General features: G+C 34.1%; 1 protein-coding gene across 5 annotated transcripts in view; it reads left to right on the forward strand.

The window, feature by feature from the left end:
• The window catches only part of Mms22l (MMS22 like, DNA repair protein), a 135655-nt gene that overhangs the window by 16661 nt on the left and 91110 nt on the right, over positions 1-27884 (forward strand). For all 5 annotated transcript variants that reach the window (XM_004862496.3, XM_021242701.2, XM_087187958.1 and 2 more), the window contains 3 exons: positions 6225-6338; positions 12003-12176; positions 18570-18632. In XM_004862496.3, coding sequence (XP_004862553.2) covers positions 6225-6338; positions 12003-12176; positions 18570-18632 — 351 coding nt within the window. The remainder of the gene's footprint in view (positions 1-6224; positions 6339-12002; positions 12177-18569; positions 18633-27884) is intronic.

A 27884-nucleotide genomic window follows, 5' to 3' on the forward strand; every position in this document is an offset into this window, starting at 1 on the left:
TGTCTCTAATTTCTCATTTTTTATGGCTGCGTAGTACTCCATTTTATTAAAAAACCGCATTTTCTTGATCCAGTCTCCAGTTGATGGGCATTTGGGCTGTTTCCAAGTTTTAGCTATTACAAACTGTGCTGCTATGAACATGGGTGCACATATATGACTGTGGTATGATTCTTTTAATTCTTTGGGGAAGATCCCCAGCAGTGGAATAGTGGGGTCAAATGGGACTTCCAGTCCTAGTTCTTTGAGGTATCTCCATACTGATTTCCACAGTGGTTGCACCAGTCTACACTCCCACCAGCAGTGGAGCAGGGTTCCTCTTTCCCCACAGCCCCGCCAGCATTGGTTATTGGTTGATTTCATGATGGCAGCCATTCTTTCTGGAGTGAAGTGGAATCTCAGCATTGTTTTCATTTGCATCTCTTGAATGACCAGTGATGTTGAACATTTTTTCATGTATTTATTTCCTATTTCTACTTCTTTGTCTGAGAAATATCTGTTCATTTCAGATGTCCATTTTTGGATTGGGTCTTTAAATTTGGGAGGTCAGATCTTTTTAAGTTCTTTCTAGATTCGAGATAGTAGACCTTTGTCTGAGAAAGAGCAGGTGAAGATTTTTTCCCACATTGTGGGTTGTCTCTTCACACTGCTGGTGGTTTCTCTTGCTGTGCAGAAGCTTTTTAATAAGAAGAGATCCCATTTGTTGATTGTGCTAGTTCACGAGCAACTGAGGTTTTGTTCATAAAATCTTTTCGTGCACCGATGTCTTCAAGGGTTCTACCTAACCTCTGTTCCAACTGGTTCAGAGTTTCTATTTTAATATTTAGATCTTTAATCTATTTTGATTTTAGTTTAGTGCATGGTGAGAGATATAGGTCTAGTTTTAATCTTTGGCAAGTTGAAGCCCAATTTTTCCAGCACCATTTATTAAAGAGGCTATCTTTCCTCCAGTGAGAATGTTTGGCTCCTTTGTTGAAGATGAGATGGCTGAGTGTGTTTCGCGTTGTTTCTGCATTTTCTAATCTGTTCCACTGGTCCTCAGGTCTGTTTCTTTGCCAGTACCATGCTGTTTTTATCACAGTAGCTTTGTAGTATAGTTGCAGGTTGGGGATTGTGATACCCCCTGCCATGTCTCTGTTACCTAGAATTGCTTTTGCTATTCTGGGTCTCTTCTTGCTCCAAATGAATTTTTGGATTGTTTCCTCGAGGTCTATGAAGTATGCTGCTGGGATCCCAATTGGAATTGCATTAAATCTATATAGCAGTTTTGGAAGTATGACCATTTTCACTATATTAATCCTTCCTACCCAGGAGCAGGGGATGTCTGTCCATTTTCTGATATCATCTTCAATCTCTCTTTTCAGAGTGCCATAGTTTTCAGAGAAGAGGTCTTTGATTTCTTTTGTTAGGATGATTCCTAGGTATTTCAGTTTTTTGGATGCTATTGTGAAAGGAATTATTTGCCCTATTTCTCTCTCAGTGAGTCTGTCATTGATGTAGAGGAAAGCTATTGATTTTTGTGTGTTGACCTTGTAACCAGCTACTTGACTGAATTTGGTTATGAAGTCTAGAAGACTTTTGGTGGAGTTCTTGGGGTCTTCTATATAGAGTATCATGTCATCTGCAAATAATGACAATTTGACTTCTTCATTACCTATCTTTATTCCTTTTATTTCTTTCTCTTGTCTAATTGCCACGGCTAATGTTTCCAGAACTATAGTGAACAAGAGTGGTGATAGTGGACATCCTTGTCTTGTTCCTGATTTTAGTGTGAAGGATTTCAGTTTTTGACCATTTAGTATGATATTGGCTGTTGGTTTTTCATAGATGGCTTCTATCAGTTTGAGGTAGAGACCATCTATTCCAATTTTTTGTAGGGTTTTTATCATAAATGCATGTTGAATTTTGTCAAATGCTTTTTCTGTGTCTATGGAGATAATCATATGGTTTTTGTCCTTGGCTCTATTGATATAGTGTATTACATTAATTGATTTTCCTATATTGAACCATCCCTGCATCCCTGGGATGAATCCCACTTGATCAGGGTGTATGATCTTCTTGATGATCTTCTGCATTCTGTTTGCCAGTATCTTATTAAGGATTTTTGCATGTATGTTCATTAGTGAGATTGGCCTATAGTTCTCTTTTTCAGTTGGGTCTTTCTCTGCTTTGGGGATCAAGGTGATGCTTGCGTCTAGGAATGAATTTGAGAGTATTGCTTCCCTTTCAATTTCATTGAAGAGTTTAAACAGTAGTGGCAGCAGTTCCTCTCTAAATGTCTTGTAGAATTCAGCAGTGAAGCCATCAGGGCCTGGGCTTTTCTTAGTTGATAAGTTTTTAATTACAGTTTCAATTTCATTGGTTAATATTGGGTTGCTCAGAATTTTTAGGTCTTCTTCATTCAACTTTGGTAATTCATATGTATCTAGGAATCTGTCTATTTCTTCTGTGTTATCCATCTTATTGGCATAAAGGTTCTGGAAGTAGGTATTGATGATCCTCTGGATTTCTGCTGGGTCTGTTGTGATTTCACCCTTTTCATTCCTAATTGCATGGATTTGGGCCTTTTCTTTCCTTTTTCTGACAAGGTTGGCTAAAGGTTTGTCAGTTTTGTTGATTCTTTTGAAGAACCAACTCTTGGCTTCATTGATTTTTTGTATCATTCTCTTAGTCTCCATTGCATTGATTTCTCCTCTGATCTTTATAAATTCCTCCCTTGTATGAGCTTTGGGGTTGTCCTGCTCTTCTTTTTCTAGAAGCTTGAGGTTCAGCATCAGGTTGTTTAATTGGGCTTGTTCTGTTTTCCTAATATGCTTATTCACTGCTATGAATTTCCCTCATAAGACTGCTTTCATTGGGTCCCATAGATTCCAATATGTTGTATTGTCATTGTCATTTAATTGAAGGAACTAGGAGACAGTGTTTTAACATGTTCATGAGAGGGCTGTGCATACATGAGTGACCCATCAGGCTGCTTGTACCATTGGATGAGACTGTTCATGCCACTCACTGGGACAGTCATGCATGTACCACCAGTGGTTCAAGCCAGTGAGAACATGTTAAAAGTGCGCCATGATATATATGTTCCTTTTCAAGAAGTGAAAATTTGTAGATTATTATTACTTATTTCAGTTTACAAGCATAAATTCTACTTGTAGTGTTTATAATAATTACTGAATTAACCAGGTATGATACAGTAATGTTATTTTAATACAGCTTATTTATTTTATTGTAGTTGGTTGAGGTATATGTATTTATCATGTACAGCATGATGTTTTAAACATGTATACATTGTAGACTGGCTAGACATGTTTTTGAATCGTTTTTTCTGGTAGAACATGAATACAGTATATCGTTGTTCATTGAAGTCATTTTTTTGTACCATAGATTTCTTGAACTTATTTCTCTTACCTAATGGAAATTCAGTACCTTTGAATAATATCCCCTGTTTACTTCTCTAGCCCCTGATAACAACTATTCTCTTCACTGTTTCTATAATTTCAGGCTTTTTAGATTCCACATGTCAGTGAGATTATGTGGTATTTACCTTTCTGTGCATGGCTTCTTTCACTTCACATTATGTTCTCTAGCCTCCATCCATGAAGGTGCAAATAGCACCTATTTTTTAAAGACCATTTCCTATTTTTAAAAAGACTGAATTTATAAGGCTTTCTTTTTTTTTTTCTGGAATCAGGAGTCAAACTCAGGACCTTGCAATTGCCAGGCAGACGCAGTGTCACTAAGCTACATCCCTGGCCCCTTCTTTGTGTATATATCCCACATTTTCTTTATTCATTCATCTACTAATGTATAGATAGATTGAATTTTTCTTGTCTATGCCTGCAATGAACATAGAAGTATAGATATTTCTTTGAAGTGCTGATTTCATTTCTCTTAGATAGATACTCAGAAGTGGGATTGCTGGATCATACCGTAGTTCTGTTTTTTATTTTTGAGAAACATCTATACTGTATTCTACTATGGCTCTACTATTTACATTCCCACAGATGTGACATGAGATCTCATCCATGTTTATTTCACATTTCTGTGGTGACTAGTGATGTTGAGCATTTTTTTGTTTGTTTGTTTTTTGGTACAGGGGATCAAACTCAGATCTTTGCGCTTGCGAGGCAGGCAGCGGAACCACTGAGCTAAATCCCCAGCCCGAGATGTTGAGCATTTTTTCATATATTTCTTGGCCATTTTTGTCTTTCTAGAAATATCTCTTAAGGTCCTTTGCCCAGTTTTTTAATCTATTTTCTTGCTATTGAGTGAGTAGTTTGTGTTTTTTATATAGTTGGATATTAACACCATATCACATAAAAATTTGCAAATATTTTCTGCTGTTCCACAGGTTTTGTCTTCACTTTGTTTTCTTTTCTGAGCAGATTGTTGCCATTTTAGTTTAACATAATCCCATTTGTCTATTTTCACTTTTGTTGTCTGTAGTTTTGACATCATATCTTAGAAATCATTACTCACACCAGTGTCACAGAGCTTTTTCTCATATATTTTCTTAATAATAATTTTATAGCTTCATGTCTAAGTCTTTAATCCATTTTGAGTTGATTATTGTATATGGTGTGAGCTAACCATCAGAAGTCATTCTTCGGCATGTGCATATACAGTTTTTCCAACAGATTTTTCCAATCTCTTATTGAAGAGATTATCCTTTCCCTTGTGGTGTGTTCTTATATCTTTTTCCAAAATAAATTGATGTAAATGTGTGGACTAATTTTTAGGATTCTGTTCAGTTCTGCTTTCTGTGTCAATACATACTGTTTGATTACTACAGTTTTGTAGTGTATTTTGAAGTCAGCTAGTCTTAATATTATTAGTTTTTGTTGTTTACTCTAGAATGCTTTGCTGTTCAGGGCTATTTGTGGTTCTGTGCAAATTTTCAAATTGTATTTTTTTTCCTTTTTTTTTTTTGGCACTGGGGATCGAACTCGGGTCCTTGTGCTTGTGCAGCAGGTGGCGAAACCACTGAGCTAAATCCCCAGCCCCTTTTTTTTCCTATTTTTATGAAAAATCTTATTTTGATAGGGATTATTACATTAAATTTGCTGGATACCTTGGACAAATGGACATTTTAACAATATTATTTCTTCCAGCCCATGAACATAGGATATGTTTGCATTTATTGGTGTCTTCTTCAGTTTCTTTCATCAATACTTTATAGTTTTCAGCATGCAAGTTCTCACTTCCTTGATTAAGTTTATTCCTATGTATTTTTTTTTTGGTAGCTATTATGAATGGAATCATTTTATTGATTTTCTAGGATAAATTGCTGTAAGTATATTGAAATTGGATTTTTTAATGTTGATTTGTATCCTTAATTTTACTGCATTTGTTATTCTAATGTGTTCTGGACAATTTTTTAAGATTTTTTTTTTATATAAGTACATCATCTGCAAATAGGAATAATTTAACTTCTTCCTTTCAGATTTATGTGCCTTTTATTTCTTTCTGTTGCCTAATTGCTCTGAGTAGTATTTCTGGTACTATCTTAACAGTTTTTTTTCTTTTTTTTTTTTACTATGTTTTATGTTAGAAATGTATACGTAACATAGGTGAAATATTGAATACTGGTAGTCATCTGTTCTTGCAAATATAGTATACATTGTCTATTTATAACTGGTTAGGATATTTTGTTACAGAAATGGTAAATTTGAGAACTGCTTAACATTTATGAATCTATTATATTTTGTAAAACTGTTCTGTTTTTTACAGAGAATCACAATTTATTTCATAATCTTTTCACTAGAAGCTTTTGTGCTTGGGGTGGGAGGCCACTAAATGAGTTATATTTAGATAAGCAAACTGTCCCTGAGGTTCAATCTAGCTTACCTCCTATTATAAATAAAATTTTTACTGGAACACAGCCCTGTCTATTTCTTTCACCTGTTGTCTATGGCTGCTGTTGTATTACCATCTTAAGTATTTAGTATTTGGCCCTTTACAAGAAAAATGTGTTGAACATCGGACATAATGTGTAAAGCAGAAGTTGTTGTTTCTTTGCTTATTTTTAAGTCAGAAATCAAGTTTATCCTGTAATTTTTGTTTTAAAAAGGAAATTGACTTTTAAAGTTAATGAAATGGCATTTTCGTAAAGTTATATAAATTAGGATACATTTTTAAGATAATCCTTTTAAAACAATGAGATATGTGGTATGTAAAATTTTGCAGGTTGCTTGTAAATAACTTGTTTTGGTTCTTTTCTACAGATTAGGCCTTCTGAAGCATTAATGAGTGATCATTGTTCTTGTTCATGCATGAAAGAACTATGGGTTCTACTCATACATATTCTAGACCACAGACGTAAATGGTCTCTCTCAGAAGTAAGTTGGAAAATTGATGTTTAGTAATATGTAGCTCTTACATTGAATTTATTCAGTGGATTTGGCCAAGAAAAATCTTAACTTTCTTCTCTACAGGAAGGCAGTAACAACCACCAAACAGCATTAGCTCATTACCAAATACTTACTTTATTTTTTAACCTTAAATTAATAAGAAAAGTCTAGAAGTTCAGAATTTGACTCTTATTTCTCAAGTTCTTATTTGTTCTGTCAGGAATGTGTTAGGTTAAAATATTTAATACCTTCTAGTAATCCAGAAAATATTTGAGTCAGAAAATGTGGCAGAATTAGAAGATTTCAGGTGAAGTAAGACACGAGGTTCTATTATGCAATTTCATAGAATCATAATTCAAGGAGGGAGAAAGAGAAATGGAGAAATGGGAAATTTTCTTTCTCTTCATTTTTAATCTGGTCTTCAGAACAGAACTTTATTTTACTTCAAGTGCTACAGATTATTGAAAAAGAGATATTCATGGGAAGAAATATATACAAACAATCCACTGTGAACCAGTACTAAAAATCATTTATCATATATGAAAGAGTACTTTGGATTTTTTTCATGGAGTTTTGGATTTCCCAATATTTCACAATTTAGGGTTGGATACTACTATGTAATTTTTTTTTTTTTTTTTTGGTACCAGGGACCAAACTCAGGACCTTGTGCTTGTGAGGCAGGTGGCAGAACCACTGAGCTAAATCCCTGGCCCACTACTAACTAATTTTTAATTACAACTCTATTTTTGCAAATTGACAATTGCTGTATTCATTTTGAGTTATTTTAACAGCAAATACCTAACTACAGTGTTCTTTCTCTTTGAGTAAGAATATTTTCCTTCTTGCACTTTGGTTTGTCAGCAGGCTTTAGCTTTCTACAGTGTAATTGAGGTGTTGCAGGAGTCTTTTGTTTTTATTATTTGTCAGGGTTTTTTTTAACCTCTTTGATACAGTAAACATAACTATTTCTATTTTCTATAAGCTCTGTTACTTGTCAGAATTTTATACTTCCTTGGAATTATTCTCATTTTATAAAGTCCAATCTTGAAATTTAAAACACAGCTAATGTGGATGTCTTCATCCTGTTGCCAGTAATCTTGCTTTTTTTTTTACATTTAAACAAAAATAGCTGCAATATAAAATGTTAAATTGCAGAAATTTACACAGTAACGTGTATTGTTTAAATGATTTGCATATTCTTCATTTTATTTGGTAACTAGAAGTTTTTCTAAATAATGAAGGTTTGAGGTCATTTCATTTTTTTTTACAACTAAAATAAGTTATATTATTGGCAGATTTGGGAGGCTGTTTCATTTTGGTGCTCAGAATAGCAGTTTTCATTCCTGAGTGTAAGATAGTTTGAACATCTTGCTAAAGATCATCATGCTGGATATCATATAACAAACACATTAAATGTGTCAATAAACTAGTAGAAAGTAAAACTGCAGAGACCAAGTACTTAATGTAAGTGAGATCTCAAGTCAGGTGAACAGTATATCAGCTTCATAACCTTAGAGGTTGTTGAACTGTCTATCTTTCATGATTATAGCATACAAGAGTAGAAGACAAAGCTCAGCATTAACTCGAATTGGTAGCTCACCAAATGCCAACTGTCCATAGAGCTGGATGCCCAAAATATGAACTAGAAACTTAACTTTTAAGGAATATTGTCTCTATAACTGTGGTGTTTTGCATAGGGTTAAAATTGCTTTTATGTACTATTATCGAAATCCAGAACTTACACAGTTTTATAGCCTGAGTGCATATTACCTGTATTTTATTGACTTCTACATAGCCAAAAATAATGAATGGATATCTAAACTCATGTTCTTCCATATAACCGCCACAGAAAATGTAGAACAAGAATAAAAACCTTCCACTAAACATACTGATAACATAACTAGAAAATAGGACTACTCAGACCTAGAGAGCTAGCTATGGTCATAAAATTGGTCTAAAGCAATTACCATTATAGAAAAATACTGAAAAAGTTGTCTTGTAGAACTGGAAACAGAATATATGATTATGCATAAAGTGAGGAGAAAGTGTTCAAAGAGAGCTTTGGAGGGAGAAAAGGCAGAAAGAAAATAGTAACATTTGGTGATTGTAAAGTAATGGGATCGAGAAGCAAAAATACAGGTTTTGTAAGACAAAATACCACCACCACCAAAAAAAAAAGAATCCCAAAGAGTATGTACTCATTCTCCCACCACCACAACCATGTAAAAAAAAATCCAAGGAAAGGATCAATCCTTTGGTACCTTGCAAAAGAGAGTGCCCTTGAACTGGGAATCTTTTTAACTAGTCTGAGTTTACAAAATGAAAAGAATGAAACTAAATAAGCTTGTACAAAGTAACTAGAAGAAAACTAAAAAAACATAATCACACCAGCTGATGAAACCCTCTTCCCCAGAAACAACTATAAAGGAGATAAAAAGTTAAGTAAGACAACTTTATAGAGCTAGAAAATCTTGACAGATACCGCCATAACTAAGTAATAAAATTTAACCAGTAAAGAACAAATTGATATCGTATACCCCCAATATGATGCATTAAAAAGAACAAAAATATTTCTGTAACTTTCTTGACAAAAATAATCAGAAATGTCAGTAGTCAAATATGAATAACTTGCCTGTGGTCTTAAAAAGTGTCAAGGTTGTAAATGATAAAAGTTGTTACAGGTTAACATTAAAGGAAGGACATGGTAGCTAAATGCAGCTTATAATTGCTTCATAATGGTGTAGGAGGGAAATTTTGATAATATGTCTGAGGTGCAATATAGTATTGAGAAAGATGGAAAATATAAGAGTGGTTAAATGACATGAAGAATTGGGCATGGAAAAAGTTGTGAATGTTAGGGAAGGAATCTGATAAATGTACATCTAGTTATAGTTACAATGGGGAAAAAGTAGAACAGAGGAAACATTTAAAAAAAAAAAAGTTTTCCAGTGTTAGTGAAAGGTGATTAGATCAAGAAACCACTTCAGGTATGTAAAAGAAAAGTGCACTGAGATGCATCATAATGAGATTATAAAATATTACAAGATTCAGTGCTTCAGGTAGAAAAAATTTCAGAGTGAGAATTAGATGGGCAGCTGACTTCTCAACAGCATTAGAGACCAAAGAAATGCTGTCTTCATTATATTAAAATAAAATATTTGTGAACCCAAAATTCTTCACCCAGCAGTCTTTTAAGAGTGAAATAAAATAGAGCTGTTTTCAGTGAAGCAAAATGGGAGGGACAAAGAATTCTAAAAGATACATTAGATTAAAGAATAGGTTAGAATGGCAGGTCTGAGATGTAGGAAGGAATAGACAATGATAGTGGTAAATATTTTGTATAAATAATAAAATTTAGTGTGATTTAAAAATAGAGTAAAAAGCTGGGGATTTAGCTCAGTGGTTCTGCCACCTGCCTCACAAACGCAAGGTTCTGAGTTCGATTTTGTACCAAAAAATAGAGTAAAATTACACAATAATAATAGCTTATGAATTGAGCAGGGCATAAGTGAGATAGTCTTTTAAAGCCCTTGTTTTGTCTTAAGAAAAAGACATTTGAATATATACAGTGGACCCTCAAAATTCTCAGGTTATGTCCCTAGAGCACCCATGAATTGTGAAAAACCTTGAAATTCAGAAAGATCCCTATGTCTCTTGCAGTTATGTAACTTAATTTAATAAAACTATTAATAAAGCCTTAGAAGGTTCAGGGGATTTTGGCAACATCTTAGGAATCTTAGGGCTTTAAGAAGAACAAAGCCTAAGAACACTGGAGATAGCCACAGGCAGTACAGCACCCTGTTATAAGGAGGGAATGCTGGTACATCTGCTGGTGACAGTTACAGGACAGCAGCCCGTCAACAGCAAGGGGAACTGAATAACCCACTCACATTAGCTATTTGCAAACCTCCCGCCAAAAAGACATTGTAAAGGATATTTGTGGTTTCTGTGATACTGTGGGGGTTTCGGGGAACAATTATTAGTTAGATTCTAAGGGAAAATCCCTGAATGGCTAAGGCTACTGCAACTTCACGGGATATACTGTACTGTTATTTCCAAGGTCATTAGCACTAAAAGAAGAAGGGGAGACTCTTTAACTGCCAAGCTAATAGAAGGGGAAAATATTTGACTCAAGATGTTGATGGATACAAGAAGTATAGAAATAAAAATACAGCATAAGACAGTGGATTTAAAACTAAATTTAATAGTCATTACCTGTAAATGAACTGCTAAAAGCTATATTTAAAAGATCTAAACACATTTAAAAGAAAATATATCAACGTTCATAACTGATAGAAAAAAGATGTAAGAATGGTGATATATTAAAGTAATACTGGAAAAATTAAACTTAAAAACTGTAATTTTATATTAAAAATATTTAGTTTGACTAATTTTTATGTGGGTAATAATGTGTTAAATACAGAAAATAAAAGTTAATAGAATTTCAATGAGAAATACACATGCTTAGAAGGTTGACGTATATTTTTAAATAATTTGTAGGTAAAAGAAGAGATAATTATAAAATATTTCGAAGTAAATGACAACTAAGCACAAGTTAAAGCTTTTAGAGGGAAATTTGAAACTTGCAATGCAGATATTAGAGAAAGAAAAAGATTAAAAGTTAATGAATTCATCACAAAGTGTTAAAAATAATACTTTATAGTAAACCCAAAGAAACTAAAAGGAAGGAAGTAAATGAAACAGTGATGAACATCAAAACAAGCCCGGTGTGATGGCGCATGCCTATAATCTCAGCACTTGGGAGGCTGAGGCAGGAGGATTGCCGGAAGTTGGAGGTCAACCTGGGCTACATAATGTGTTCAAGGACAGCCTTCACTAGAGTGAGACCCTCTCTCAAAAATACAAAACAGAACAACAAAACCAGCTAAAATGGGTAATGAAATTACCCATTGGTAATTAATTTGGGTAATCAAAATGATAGCTAAAATTGGCCAGTGTCTCTTGAGATGATTAAAAAGAATCAATACTAATCAGATTCTAATAAAATCTAATACAATCAGATTCTATAGACATTAAAAACCAAGAGAAATTGCCAACAATTTTATAACTAATAACTTTAATAGTTACATCTAATACCCAAAAAATATCTAGGAAAAAACTTATTAAAACTCACTAAGTGTTCAAAGGTAGTAGATTGGTTAAATGGTTTATTGTATAGTTTTCATTGAAATATTCCAGTGAACTATGGTGATAATTAATATGAATGAACTAAAAAACAGGATGGTGAGTAAAAAGACCAAGTTATTAAAGAACAAAAACAAACTGCTGAAGAGTGCAAGCATACATGAAGAAAAACAAAGTAGAGGAATCTGAACAATATGTAATGTAGGCTTACAGGTTTATATAACTGTGGCAAACCTTTAAAAGCAAAGAAATGATTTGTCATGAAAGTCAAGATAATTGTTACCACTGGATGGGAGAAGATGATGTTACTTTGGGGAGATTTGGATATATCTAAAATACCAGTTACACTCTTAATTCCTAACCTGGATTTTTTTAAAATTATTTTTCAAGTTTTGTGTTAGTGTTCTATGTTCTCTTTTGTATGTACACTTCATTAAGAAAATGGAGGAAAAACGTTCAGTCTGACATAGTATCTTAATTTAAATTATGTTACCTCTACTTTTATAGTCATTTTGGAACTGGTTGAATAAAATACTTAAAACACTCTTTGAAACATCAAGTGAACGAAGACCTTCTATGCCTGTAATCAAGTCCAGAGATCCATTAGGTTTTAGTTGGTGGATTATTACTCATGTAGCATCATTTTACCAGTTTGATCGCCATGGGGTACCAGATAAAATGGTAAGATCTTATTTTTTAAAAAATCTTATATCATAGAATCATTTTTTTAAAAGACAAATTTAAAGTTAATGAACAGAAGCAACAAAAAGTTAGATCATAATGTTCTTTATGTATAATATTTCTTACATCTTGAAAAATTACAAAGTTTGTGTTCTGTTGTTTGATTACAGAAATACAGTTTATAGAAAACTTTGTAACTTATTCCTGCTATTGCTTCTAATTGTGTGACTTTAGAGTAAATTAAACCTTTCTGGGTCTCTCTTTCATTGAAAAATCATGGCTTTGAATTGTTCCAAAGTTTCCCTCTAGTTCTAAAATCTAAAAGGCTGACAGAGGGAATGCATGTGACTTACCCTTGTGGATAATTTTTAAAATATCTTTGAAATATTATTTTTAGAAATGTTTTTCTCAAATGTATTTTAATCTATTAAACAAACATGAAGTTTGCTTTAAATAGGAGGACAGAGTTTTCAGCTAGTATATTAATTTCTAGTTAGAAACACTGTTTTGCAGTGCTACTTAAGAAGCCCTATGAATAAAACCAGCTGGTAAATGCATTTATTTGAGGCCCTATTTATTTGTAATTCCTTCCACAGTCAGAAATAAATAGAATTCTCTCAGGCTATCAATTCTAGAAAATAAACCTCTAGAATCTTAAAGCCAATTTGTCTATATTTTCAAAATTGGTCTTTTTATGGGAGTGATTCACAGACCTGCTGGCTCACCAGACCTACCTGATTTTTTAAAAATTCCAACTTGTAGATCTTAATGCTGGAGATCTTGATTTAGTAATCTTGTTTAGAATTTAGGAATCTTTAATTATTAATTAAAGTTTTTGGGTTCTCGTCCTTTATAAGACATGGGAACTATGGCTTTGAATGTTTTTATGAATCATTCTTTGATGAACTCAAAATATTTTCTTCTCTGGAATATTGGACAGACTGAGCCGTGGATTCTGAATGTTAGTGCTAGCAAAGCATTATGAAAATGGAAGGGCTTCAAAGAAGTCCTCTAAATGTTCCCCCCAACAATAAAAAGCATTTTGGGAGACCCAAAGAGAAGGAAAATAATGAGTAAGAAAGTACTCTGAGAAGTTCACACATAGCTCAGTATCAGTGTATCGGTATCAGTGGTAAGCATTCTATCAGTTTATTGAGAGAGATGAATAGAATGAATGTTTCGCAGAATTGTATGCCCTTTGTTTCTTTTCATGAATATTTGCCATTCTAACAATATATACTCAAATTTTAGCAATTGACATTATTACTATAATAACCCTTTCATGAAGTATTTTTGTGGAGTTAATAACATTTCACATTTAGAATATTAAAATATTAAAGGAACTCAGAAATTTACCTCTAATTCTAAAGTCTTAACATAGCTTTTTCATTTATTTTTCCTTCCAACCTTAATTCTTCCAAGTACAGATTCATCATTTTAATGAGTATATATAAACATGGTAATAAGCGCTTCTGAGTTACTATTGTGTTATTATAATAATAGGCACAAACATGAAACAGATTGTACTGCCCCTTGCTTCAAGGTACATGCTTTTAAGTTATTAGTGCATGTTAAAATTGCAGTTAAGGGCCGGGGATTTAGCTCAGTGGTTTCACCACCTGCTGCTGAAGTGCAAGGACCCGAGTTCGATCCCCAATACCAAAAAAAAAAAAATTGCAGTTAACACTGGAGTGAGTAGTATATTTCAATAGTGGTTGATATTGACCCCTAGATACTCCCAGTGTGGTAGGTAATCTAGCCAAATTAATATCTATCATAGTTATTACTGTTGTTACACTGAATGGTACAACCACCACATGATTGTGTTGCTGAAATGGCTCTTCATTTGTATACTGAGAACTCCAGAGGAGATTCTTGCTTTTATTTGCACTGAATTAAGACAGCAAATAATTGTTTAAAATAGCTTAACTTGTGTTTTTTTAGTATTTGTTATCAGTTCCTATATGATTTTCTTTTACTCATATTTTTAAAAATCTCAATTCTTTAAATTATGAGGAAGGTTTTAAGAAGAGTCAAATTTGAAAAAAGAATCTTTCCTATGAGAAAAACAATAAATAAATAATACATATTTGTATATCTACATGTAAAATAAGCTTTTCTTTTATACCTGAGTTTTCAAAGAATTTCAAATGTTTTGGTCCTTTTAGAGAAAAACTCAAGCCTTTCTGTTAATAAGAGTTTTCATTAGGTATGAAATACATTTTATCATTTAGATAAACTTGATATTAAGAGTTTAAGGATTGCTTCTTATAAATAGTTCTTTGGTAGGGTAACTGTGTATTCTACTTTGCCACAGATAGTCTCCTTATGTGCTTGCCACCCACTCATCCTAAATATTTAATTTTCACTTTTCTACTTAAAAGTGTTTGTGTTTAGTTGGGAAATCAGATGATCTATTAACAAAAAGCCATATTGGTTCATTCTTTCAGAGAAAGTATAAGAGATGATAATTTGGATCTGAGATATATTTTGGTCAGATTTTGAACTAAATATTGCCTAGATTCTGTTTTGAATCCTTGTGATGATTACCACAGGCAAATATACTAGAGAAAATGGTTATGCAATAAGCATACATTACACTACTTGGGTGAGAGATAGGAATAATAGTCATATGTTCTTCACCAGGGATGTTTCAGTTTTTAAATGTGAACTATTTTCTCTGAAGATCAACATGAAACCTTTATATTCAAATAGATTTTTAAAACGTTTATTTGTTATTTTAAAAGTTTGTCTAACGTGGAGTTTTATAAGTCTGTAAGGAAAATTTGGTATCTCACTTTTCATTTTGGAATCTACCTATTCATATATTGTTGTTTAATGTTTTTCTCTCAGCCTAGATGAGAGTATGTTATCTTCTCACAATCCCAGACATTTAATTTAAAACCAAATAGTTTAAAGGGGAAAATTTCTGTTGAAAATTTCAGGGATCAAGTTCTTCTTTCTCTCCTTTTGTGTGTGTGTGTGTGTGTGTGTGTGTGTGTGTGTGTGAGAGAGAGAGAGAGAGAGAGAGAGAGAGAGAGAGAGAGAGAGAGAGAGAGAGAGAGAGAGAGATTGGGGACTGAACCCAGGGCCTTCTGCATGCTAGTCAAACAAACACTCTACCACTGAATTCTATATAGCCCCACTCCTTTTTTGTTGTACTTTTGCTTTGAGGCAGTCAAGCTAAGTTTTCCAGGCTAACCTTGAACTTTTAGAACCTCCTACTTCAGCCTGCTGAGTGACTGAGATCACAAGCATGCGCAGCTATGCCCCACAGTAGAGGTTAGTTTTACAGTACTTTCTCTGCTAAGAATATAGGGCAATTGGTGAAGCCAGTTGATGCTTGTGTTTGAAAAATCTGAAATACCAACCAGATAGAAGATGTGAAATATAGCCTTAAAATGATAGTTGCAACTGGCTCTAATCTGCTGGAGTGGAGAGTATAAGAATCTATTTCATAATTCTGGTGGAGATATTACCTATATAGAACTTCAAGTGGGCCTCTTAGTTTTAATGGTAGGATAAGAAATATAAAACATAGTCCCAAATTGATAACTTTCTACCTGGTATTAACTTGACTTTGTAGGAAAATATGCTGAAGTTGCTCAAATTTAAATTTTCTTATGGGAAAACAAATCTGTATCTCTGAGATAGCTACCTCTTAACATTTGTTTAGCCAAGGTATAGTTGCCATTCTTTCCTTTGATGCACAATTTGTTTAAATTGTAGCTGCAATCTTGAACTATATTATTGAAATTCATTGGGTCAAAATTATATTCTTTCTTTATAATGCTTATGATTCAGTTGTTAGCACAGTTGAAATTACTCAACACTATCAAACTGTAAAACTAAAACTTAAATTACATAAACCCTGTCATGTTCCTGCTTACTTGTCTTGTTCCTGGTTGGTGACAGTATGTTAATAAAAATAATGGTGTCTAAGTTGCTAAAATCTAAGAGGAGGCTTGCTAGGAAAAAAAAATAATAGTTACTAATACATGATACAATAGAGAGAACAATGAATTTGGAGCCAGACTAACTTGGATTTAAATCCATTCTCTGATTCATGTGGCCTTTTTGAAACTTCATTCTGCTTTTTGCAAAATGGTAAAAGTTGTTTGAAGAATTAATACATAAAAAGCCTAATCATATACAGCACATGGTCCCCTTTCTGAGGGCCAGCTACCAAGTTTCAGGGCTCAGTCCATAGACTACTCTTGCTTCTGATGCCAGTAACAAGCTTGGAGGTTCCTAGAACTGTCCTCAGGTCTAGGATTTGTAGAACTCATTGAAAGCGGTTAGACTCATGTTTATTTCAGAGAAAAGAAATAGATTAAAATCAGAGAAAGAAAGAAGTGCATAAAGCAAAATCCAATCTAAGTACTAAATGTGGACCTTCTTTTGTCTTCTCCCTGTGGGATTAGGACACATTGATCTCCTACCATCAATGTATGGTAGTGTATATGTGGAATATTGCTAACCAGGGCTGCTCACCCAGTTTTCAGTGTTCATAGTTTTTATTGGACCCACCTTACATAGGCATGAACTGTTGACTACCCACAATTATTTTTTCTCAGTCTCTAAGTCAACTGACCTAAAGTGACCAATCTAAATCACTTTGTTAGTCTTTTAGGCATGACCGGACCCTACTCTTAAGACCATATGAGTATGGCCAGCCTGTGTTTTCAATACATTGTTAGACTGTCCAGAATGTTCATGTCCCAAAACCAAGATACCCCTACATTGGTCCTAGCATTCTAAAGGCCGATACCTCCAAGAAGCTAAGGGTAAAGGGCAAACCTACTATTGGGGAAGGGCTTTATTTTTTACTCCACGTTCTCTCCAGAAAAATGTTTTTTGCATTCACTGTACTAGTATAAAGAAATATATTTCAAAAAGTCAGTAATACTTTTGCTAAAAGTAGCTAAGTCATATATTAGTAATCTATTGCTGTATAACAAAATGTAGCAGCTTAAAACAAACATGTGTTATCTTACACTGTTTCTGAATCAGGCATTTAGGACAGTTTAACTAGGTGGTTGTGGCTCAGGATCTTTCATGAAGTTATAGTCTTAACACGTAACTGGGGCTGGAAGATTAGCTTCCAATGTCATATTTTGGCAGAATGGTTCAGTTACCCATAAAGTAGGCCTCTTCGGCACTTCTCAGTACGTTTTTTTCTAGATCAAGTCAACAAGAGAGTATTGTCAAGCTTCAGTGTCTTGTAACCTATTCCTTTGTAGTGGCATCCTGTCATTATTCATATTAGTATTGGATGTCTGTCAGTGACAGGATCAACCCTGGTATAGTGTGGGAGAGTATTACATAAAGTGGGAATTTGGGGCCAAGGTCATTGGGTATCTTAGAGGCTGGCTATTATGGTTGCTTTGTGTCTTTATTAAGGTAGTATTTGTTCAGCGGTTTAATGTAGTGGAGTGATCATTTGAGTTTATTCTTAAGAACATCATATTCTTAGAGTACAGTGAGAGTCTATGCCTTTATTCTTTAAGGCTCTGACTTTGCTTTTTGAAGTCTTATATGCTTTTCAAATTTTTTTTTTCTCCATTACGAATGTTCCTTGTTTCCTCTTGAAGATTCTTTTTTTGTTTCTGGTTTTGACCAGTTCGTACATATCTAAGCGATTAAGAACTAAATGTCTTGTGAAAACATCTTCCAGGCTGTCCTGTTGAAAAAGTGGAATTGTTTTCATTTCCTAGGCTGTGTGAAAGTCCTTTTTAGCTATGTTCTTTATTTTAGAGAATAGTTCATATAATTAAGTTTATTAGATAGTAAACCATTGGTAGGTAGCCCTATGTAAAGTTTAATTTTATTTTCTGTACAAAACTTTTAGCTACATTGTGTAATAAAATAGACTGTCTCAGGACTATTGTGAACAAAATAAAAGAATCTCTAGTGAGTAAAATGGAGGATACAAAAGACTACCTGTCATAAAGAACTCCAAAAAATACATATATAAATTTTTTTTTTGTACCAGGGATCAAACTCATGACCTTGTGCTTACAAGGCAGGCGCAGTGCCACTGAGCTAAATCCATGGCCCAATATATAAAGTATATCTGACAGCTAAATATATATTTTTAGACTATATCTGACAGCAAAATTAAAAATTTATTAAACTACTTATAATCCTATAGAAGCATCACTTTTAATAAAACAATTGATAAGGTTTATATTGGATTGGGATAGTTGTAGAAATTTTTCTTTGAAGTCTGTCAGCTAATTCTTTGCCCCACAGTATTATAAATTCATGAAATGACAGTGCCTTCTAATGATAGAGAAAATGTACTTCACTGAATTTGCTGTACTGTAATTGTAAATATATGTGTAATCAAGAGCAATACTTACTATTCAACAGTATTTTCTCCCTTTCTAGAGACAAATGGAATCAAATTGGAACTTTGTGGAAGAACTACTGAAACGGTCCATCAGTGTTCAGGTATGCAATTAAAGTGAGACAATTTGTGGAACTTGCACATTTTTATGTTATAAATATTATTTATAAAAACCAAACAAACTGTTAAAGCGATTTAAGTAACACTTTAAACCTGAGATAGAATCATTCTTTTGAAGGGTCAACTCACCAAAATTCTTATTAGTCAGTGACTGTCCTTTAAAGATTTTTATTTTTAACACTGAAGTTGTCAGTTAATGGACAAAGATAATTATCCTAGAAGTGACTTTGACAAAATGTATTCAAAATAAGTGGTAGATGTTTCAGAACTATTAGCCATTCCTTGACTGTATGATATCAAACTAGGAGACAGAATGAAGGAGATAGTCATTGGCATTGGAAATTCAGCTGTATCCTTATCACAGCAGGAAGGTGACTTGCCTTGCTGAGCAATTTGTCTTACAGGCTTGAATCATACTCTAACTGATAAGGTCCTAGTTTCCGAGCACTCATTTCATACCTTATCATTTTTCTTTCTGCAGAGCTGTTAATGTAGTGCTTCATGGCCCAGAGGTCAAACTTGACCTCCTTTTTTAAGTTTAAAATTTGCTGTTCATCACATTTTTAAACATGTTGTATTAGAGCCCTGTAAAGTTTTATAATATATCATTTATGTAAAAGTTTATGGAAAATTATATTAAGAAATGTAGGAAATCATTAAAAGGTGATTGTGCACTAATAAAAAGTATGTATTACAGTGGTCATTGTCATTTGCATCAATTATTCATTTTTAATGCCTTGGCATAGCTCAACTAATACCAATTTAAAATACTTTCAGAAAAATCTGAATAGTGTTATTTTTCTATTGACAGTTACTACACCTGAGTCACTAAGAGCTTTCATTTCCATATCAATTTGTAACTGTGTGTGTCTTTTAAATTTCCTCCTGGACTTCTGTTTCTGTCACATTAATAATTTTAAACTTCCTTTTAACTCCAATAGTATATTAATTTATGGTTTTGTTTAGCAAAGTTTTTAAGTTACAGAGTATTTTTTAGCTGACTCTAAAAGGTTATATAGATAAATACACACTCCCATACTTGTCAGAGAAAATAGAATTTGTATCTATTCCATAGTCCTTTTGACTAAGAGATTGAAAGTACTCTTTAAACACTTTAAAGTTTCTCAAAGTACATTTTTTCCCTTTGGAGTATGTGTATGTGTATATATATGTGTGTGTCTGCTGGGGATTGAACCCAGGGCCTTGTACTCACTAAGCACATGCTCTTCATACTTTTCCAGTGAACCAGATCTCCAGCTCTAATTTTGATTTTGAGCGGGGAAAACAACACTATGTATGCTTGAAAAAAAGATTTCTTAATTGGAATGTTTCATTTATAATGTGCTAAAACTGTGACACTATATAGTATTATTTTACAATATAATTAGTATTTTAATGATAGCAATTGAAGCTGCTTTGAAGATAAATATGTAATTCTTAGAAGTCAAGTGACCAGCCATCCCTGTTTGTCTGGCCTGGGGTTTCTGTGTCAAAAGCAGGAAAGCCTGTGGAAAACAGGATAAAGTAGGGATACTATAGCTAATCCAAGAAACTTTATCAATCTGTGTCTTGCATAAAGTCAAGTAGTATTCCTGTACCAGAAGGGTTCATTATAATATTTAGGAAGAAGTAGTCCTGTGGTTCTCTCTGATATTCTTTCAGTTTTACTATATTCTGATTACATCAAATGTGGTTCACAATAGGACAGGGCTATTTGCTGGGATTCTTGAAACAGTTTTGGGACTACAGTTTGTGATCACAAAGAATAAATAACATGTTTAGAATAGAACTATCAGATTACATCTGTTTTACCCGCATTGAGGTGAATCAAGACCGGACAATTCCCATGTACTTGATCTCCAGTAGTGAAAAAGCCATTTACTATGGGATGCTAGTTTGTTTTTGTTTTTTTTAAAAAAACTTCCAAATATATAGTGGTCTTCAAGTAAAATTGGTAGATATTCATTCCACTGTAGCTTTAATTAAGCAAAAGTTTTAATCTTCTCTTGCTATCCAGAGATGATCTTCCAGAAACACTGAGATTTAGATAAGAAAGCATATATTGTTTACTTTTACTTAATTGAATAAGTAAGTGCTTTAACAAGGTTTTCAGAGGTAATCCTATTTAACATTTGTTAATACTAACTGTAAACATTTGTCCTGTCATTATTGTTTTCACATAAAAACAAGATTTTTTAAAAAGTTACTTTTTAAAAAATAAAGCCTCAATATTTTCTGAGAACAAAAATAATTTTCTAGTTTTATAAAGGGTGAAAAGGCCAATCTAATTTTTTTGAAATCTTGTTTAAAAAAAATTTTATTAGTACACATTTGTCACGCATATTAATCACATTCATCATAGGGAATTTGTACCTGTATATCCTGATTGTTCTTTTTTTTCCTATTCCACTCCCCGCCCTTCAATTCTTCTTCCCCTCCCCATTTATAAAAGCTTTGTTTCTGTTGTTTTCCTTCTATTCTTTTTTTGGTCCTTTTTCCTGTCCGCTCCTCTCTTCCCTTGTTTCCCTATTCATTTGAATATGTTCTTTCTACTTCCCAATATCTATATTCCATTATGCTCATGATTTACCCTTTGGGTTTCTCACACAAAAGAAATAGTGCTGTATTTAAACTTATGTGCTGATTTATTTCACTTAGGATTCTGGTCTCAAGGTGCATCCATTTTCCTACAAATGATTCCAGTTTATCCTTCTTTATGGCAAAGTAGTACTCTGTTGTGTATAAATACCACATTTTCCTTATCCATTCATCTGTTGATGAGGATATGGGCTATGTGAAAGATTTAGCTATTATAAATTGTGCTGCCATAAACATGGGTGTGCATATATTGCTGTGGTAGGATACTTTTAACTCTTTGGGGAAAATACCAAGAAGGGGAATAACTGGATCAAATGGAACCTCCAGTTTTAGTGTTTTGAGGAATCTGCATGCTGATTTCCATAGTGGTTGTACCAGTCTACACTCCCACCAGCAATGGAGAAGGTTCTTTATCCCCCACAGCCTCACCAGCATTTGTTATTAGTTAATTTCTTGATGAGAGCCATTCTTTTTAGAGTGCGTTGGAATCTCAGTGTTCTAATTTGCATTTTTCAAATCATCTACTGGCATCAAGCATTTTTTCATATAATTATTTGTTGTTTGTACTTCTTCATTTGAGATATGTCTAGTCATTTCAGATGCCCATTTTTGGATTGGGTCTTTAAATTTGGGGAATGTCTGATTATTTTGAGTACTTTTATATTCTAGATGTTTGTCAAGCTTGTCTGAGGACTAGCTGGTAAACTTTTTTCCCATTCTATAGATTGTCTCTTTGCTGTGTTGGTTTCTTTTGCTATGCGAAAGCTTTGTGATTTGACGTGATCCTATTTGTTGATTCTTCATAATTATTTCCTATGCAGTTGGGGTTTTGTTCATATAGTCTTTACCTACACCTTTGTCTTCAAGAGTTTTACCTGTTCTTTTTGCAGGAGATTGTTTCTGTTTTAATATTTAGATCTTTGATCCATATTGATTTTAGTTTAGTGCATGCTAAGAGATACGGGTCTAGGTCCACTTTTCAGCATGTGGAAAGCCAGTTTTCCCAGAATCATTTATTAAAGAGGCTGTCTTCCAGTGAGTGTGCCTGAAGTTGTTTCTGCATTTTCTATTCTGTTTCATTTATATCTGGCTGGGGTTTTTTTTGGGGGGGGGTGTTTTTTGCTAGTACCACAGTGTTTTTCTCACAGTAGCTTAGTAGTATAACTTCAAATCGGGGATTGTCATGTCCCCTGCCTTGCCTTTGTTGTCCAGAATTGCTTTTGTTATTTTAGATCTCTTAGGGTTCCCCATGAATTTTAGAATTTTTTGTTTTGTTTTGTGAGGTTTGCTATTGCTATTTTGATTGGGATTCCATTAAATCTATATAACAGCTTTGGATGTATGGCCATTTTCACTATATTGGTTTTGCCTGTCCACCAGTGGGATTTCTTTCCATTTTCTGATATGCTCTTTGATTTCCTTTTTTCAGAATACTGTACTTTTCAATGTATAGGTCTTTCACTTCCTGTGTTAGGTTGATTCCTAAGTATTTCATTTTTCTTAGTAAAAAGCGTTATTTCCTTAACTTCTCTCTCAGTGAATTTATTCATGGGAAGGAATCTATTGATTTTTGAGTATTGACTTTATATCCTGCTATGCTACTGTATTTGGCTTTTAATTCTAGGAGTCTTGGTGGTGTTTTTGGGGTCTTCTATGTAGACTATCATGTCATCAGCAAATAATGATAATGTAACTTCTTCCTTTCCTAGCCATACTCCTTTGATTTCTTTCTCTTGTCTAATTGCTCTGGCTAATGTTTCCAAAAGTATATTGTACAAGAGTCATGATAGTGACCATCCTTGTGTTGTCCCTGATTTTAGAGTGAAAGCTTTCAGTTTTTGACCATTTAGTATGACATTGGCTATTGGTTTGTCATAGATGGCTTTTATAAGATTGAGATAATGGCCTATTCCAATTTTCTGTAGGATTTTTGTCATGAATGGCTCATGGACTTGTTCAAGTGTTTTTTCTACATCTGTCGAGATAATCATGTGGTTTTTGTCTTTGGTTCTGTTAATTTGTTGTATTACATTTATTGATTTCATATGTTGAACTATCCGTACATCCCTGGGATGAATCCTACTTGCTCATGGTATATAATTTTTTTTGATAATTTACTGCATTCTGTTTACTAGTATCTTATTGAGGATTTTTACATCTCTTCATTAAGGAGATTGGCCTTTTTGATTGGATCCTTCTCTGGTTTTGGTATCAGGGTAATGCTATCTTGCAGAAATGAGTTTGGAAGTATTGCTTCCCCTTCAAATTAATTAAATAATTTGAGGAGTAGTGGCATTAGATCTTCTTATTCATCAGTTTCATTGACTGATATTGAGTTATTTAGAATTTTTTATATCTTCTTGATTCAGCTTTGGTAATTCACATGTATCTAGGAATCTGTCCTTTCTTGTGAATTTTCCATCTTATTAGAGTACAAGTTTTCAAAGTAGGTACTGATGATCTGGATTTCTACAAGATCTGTTATGATTTTTGCCCTTTTTATTCCTAATTGCATGGATTTGGGTCTTTTCTTTTTTCTTTCTTTTTTTTTTTGATAAGGTTGGGGTCCTAGTTACCTTTGTCATTGCTGAGACAAAATACCTGACACCCCAAATTAAAGGAGGAAGGGTTTATTTAGCTCACCGTTTGTAGAGGTTTCCGTTCAAAGTTGACTAGGGCAGGTTGGCATGGCAGAGGGGCATTCCAGAGGGGAAACAGTTCATGGCAGGCAGAAAACAGCAAAGTATTGAAGAAACAACAGCAGTAAGTAACAAGTGACCACACTAACCCTCTTTCTGTCCCTTACATTTTATCCAGGCTACCCACAGCACTCACACCCAGGGTGGGGCACCCTTAATCCTACCCAGAACTATGCCAAACCAATCTGTGGACTAATTTAGTAATCACACACCCTTGATCCCAGCATCACACACTCTAGATCCAGCCACCTGTGAAAAGCCCCACCTATGATGTCATAAGGCTTTGGCAGGACATCTAGTCAAAACATTCTGCCCCTGGTATTGTGATTTTGCCCTTTTCATTCCTGATTGCATGGATTTGGGTCTTTTCTTTAGTTTTTTAAAATAAAGTTGACTAAGAGTTTGTCTATTTTTTTAAATGTTTCAAAGAACTAACTTTTCAATTCATTGATTCTTTGTATTGTATTATTTTCTTAGTCTCAGTTGCATTAATTTCTGTTCTGATCTTTATAATTTCCTCCCTTGTAGGTGCTTTGGGTTTAACTTGCTCTTCTTTTTCTAGAAGTTGGAGGTTCGACATAAGATTATTTATTTGAGCTCCCTCTGTTTTTCTGATGTGGGCATTCACCACTATAAATTTCCCCCATAGGGCTGCTCTCATTGCATCTCAGAAATTCTGGTATGTTGTATTGGCATTATCTTTTAATTTTAGAAACTGTAATTTCTTCTTTAATTTCATCTGTGACCCATTGATTGTTCAGGAGGTTGTTATTTAATTTCTATGTGTCTATGTAATCTTGGGGTTTTCTTTTGCCATTGTTTACCAATTTCATTGCACTATAATATAATATGTGTGGGATATTTTCAGTTCCTTTGCAATTACTTAAGCATGTTCAGTGAGCTAGTATTTGGTGTGTTTTGGAGAAAGTCCTCTGTGTTGCTGAGGAAAATATATATTCTGTTGTGTGGAACACTAGATATCTCCTGAGATCATTTGTTCAGAGGTTTGGTTCAGCTCTGATATTTCTTTGTTGATTTTTTTTTTGTCTAGTTTGTCTATTTGGGACAGTGAGGTATTGAGTTCCCCCATTATAACTGTATTAGTGCTTATCTGATTTTTCATATCCATTACTGTTGTTTTATGTAGTCGGGTACACCAGTATTTGGTGCATATATATTTATGATATCTCTTCCTTTTGGCTTGTTGTCTTAACAAATATGTAGTGACCTTCTTTGTCTCTTCTGATCAGTCTTGGCTTGAAATCCACTTTATCTGCAAATAGAATAGCTACCCGTGATCTTTTCTGCGTTCCTATTGCATGGAATACTGTTTTCCGTTCTTTGGCTTTCAATCTTTGAATTTCTTTTTTAGGTAAATGTATTTCTTATTGCAGTGTATTGTTAGATCTTGTTTCTTTGTCCATTCTGTCCATCTGTTTATTTTCATTGGTGTATTGAGACCATTCACATGATGGTTTTTTACTGATATGTATTGACTTATCCTTGTCATATTATTTTCCCATTGTTGCTTCTCATTCTTTCCCTTCTGTTTAATTGCTTGCTTTGCTTAGTGGATTCATTCTATTATGATTCTTTTTTGTGAATTGTTGGAATTCACAGAAATTCTGTGGAATTGTTATCTGTGTTGTCTTTTTTTAGAATGTCCTTCAGAACTTTTTGGAATGTTGGTTTGATGGTCATGAATTTCTTCAGATGTTCTTAATCTTGGAAGTATCTTATTTCTCTGTCAATTTCGAAAGATAATTTTGTGGGGTACATCAACCTGGGTTAGAGGTTGTATTTTTTTAGGACTTGAAATACTTCTCTCCCAGATCTCCTTGACCTAAGGGTTTGTGTTGAGAAGTCTGCTGGGTTTTATAGGTGATTTGTTTATTTTCTCTAATAGCTTTAGTATTTCATTCTTGTGTTGAATTTCTGGAATCTTGACTATTATATGCCTTGCTGTAATTTTTTTTTTTCTGAGCACTACTGTTTAGTTCTATATGCTGCGCTTGTCTGTATTTCAGGTTCTTTTTCGATGCTTAGAAAGTTTCCTGCTATTCTATAAACTGGATTTTTATGCCCTTTGTACTGTCTTCTGATTCTTCATTGATTCCAATTAATCTTGTATTAGTTTTCTTTGCGTCATCTGGCAGCTCTTGGATTGATTTTTTTTCTGGTCCCTTGCTATTTTTAAGAGGTTGTTCAGGGCCGGGGATTTAGCTTAGTGGTTTCGCCGCCTGCTGCGCAAGTGCAAGGACCCCAGTTCCATCCCCGTACCAAAAAAATAATAATAAGAAGAAGTTGTTCAATTGTTGAGCACCAGCGACAACCCTACTTCTAGATCTGATATTCTGTCTTCACATTGGTTGCCTGTGCTGCATATACTTTCAGTAGAATTTTTAATTACCTGGATTTCTATTTCAGTCTGTTTTATAGAATCTAGTTCATTTTCATGTTGGAAATTCATGGTTTCCATGTCTTTCCTAAGCTCCTTTTTTTTTTTTTTACATTTATATCTACTCTAGATTCGCTGTTTCCTTCATTATGGTCATCATCTTTTTAAGTATCTCTGTTTTGGTTTGTCAGGAGATGTTTTGCTACTTCCACTTTAACCAATTTGATAAAGTTCATCTGGGTGGCTTTTGATTTGTATTACCTCAGTGTCCCTTTGATTTGCTGTGGGTGAGTTGGTGGTTATGGGTTGCATCTTGCTTGTGTGTTTTCTCATTTTCTATTTCGTGTGTGTTTGTGTGTGTGTGTGGTGTGTTTGTTTGTATTTGTTTTCAGGATTGAGTCTGGTAGGTAGCTTTATTACTCATATCAAGACCTCTTAGAAAATGCTTACTCTTTGGCAATGTCTTCTAGGCATAGCTGGCTTTGGGGTTTTGAGCCTTTCCCAGGTTTGTGCCTCTTCTATTAAGATGAAATATTGCTACCTGTTTGGCATAGCACCCAGTTCTTTGGTACTGGACTACAGTATTGTTTATGGCATCCAGACAATCTAGATATTGGCATACAAGGAAGATCAGTTGATCACAACTGTGTCACCTTGGCTGAAGTAGTACAATTAGTAATAACAATAGCATCTAGCGCAGACTGGAAAATGACAAACTGTGATAACTATTAATTTGCAACTTTTAAGATAAGTATAAGATTTATAGTTATATAAAAAAACTAAGACAAATCAAAAGATGATATACAGTAAGTACCCCCTCAGTAGAGGATTTTACCCCCAAGGGAGAAAATTTAAAAGGGATAAGGAGAAAAAATAGAGAAATAAAAGAAGAGAAACAGATTAGAAGCAAGGCTGAAGGACAAAGGAAGATTACTTAAGCCTCAGGAAACTGGTGAAGAAGACAAGGAGAGGAAGGAAAAAAAAAACCACAAGAATAAAACAAAATAAAAAAACGAAATGTTCACACTCACAGAAAAACAAAAAATTTTTAAAAACTGCAAAAGTGAAGAAAAACTAAAAAAAATAAATTTCTCTGAGATTTCAAGCCTGTGGTTATCTTCTGGGGTCTACAGTTTTGTGGTAGTGTGCAGTTCAGGGTGTAACTCTGCTCTTGCTGATAGACAAAGGAGGCATTCAGAGCCCAGATCTGTGCTGGGTAATCCCAGTGAGCTTTCAGTAGGATTAGGGTGGATGGGCTGGTTCTGGTACTTTCAGGTCCACAGAAGTGCAAGCTGATTCTGGCCTCTGGTCATGGGGTTGGGCCTGAATCATTAGTTTATAAGACTCTGGATGTCTCTTTGCTGGCCTGACTATGGCTCCCTGACCTTGGACTTCTCCCGTGGTTTCCCTCACCCAGTCACTATGGGAGTTTAACACTGGGAACCCTAAGAGAAGCCAACCATGGCTGCTGTGAGCCTCAGCTTCAGTTGCTCCCACCCTAAACTGGCAACTGACTAAGCACTGCCTCCAGGGGACAGAGC

This window comes from Heterocephalus glaber, unplaced genomic scaffold (assembly GCF_053883595.1).
Source record: "Heterocephalus glaber isolate CG9 unplaced genomic scaffold, H.glaber_assembly_v1.0 deba00001523, whole genome shotgun sequence".
Classification (NCBI taxonomy): Eukaryota; Metazoa; Chordata; class Mammalia; order Rodentia; family Bathyergidae; genus Heterocephalus; species Heterocephalus glaber.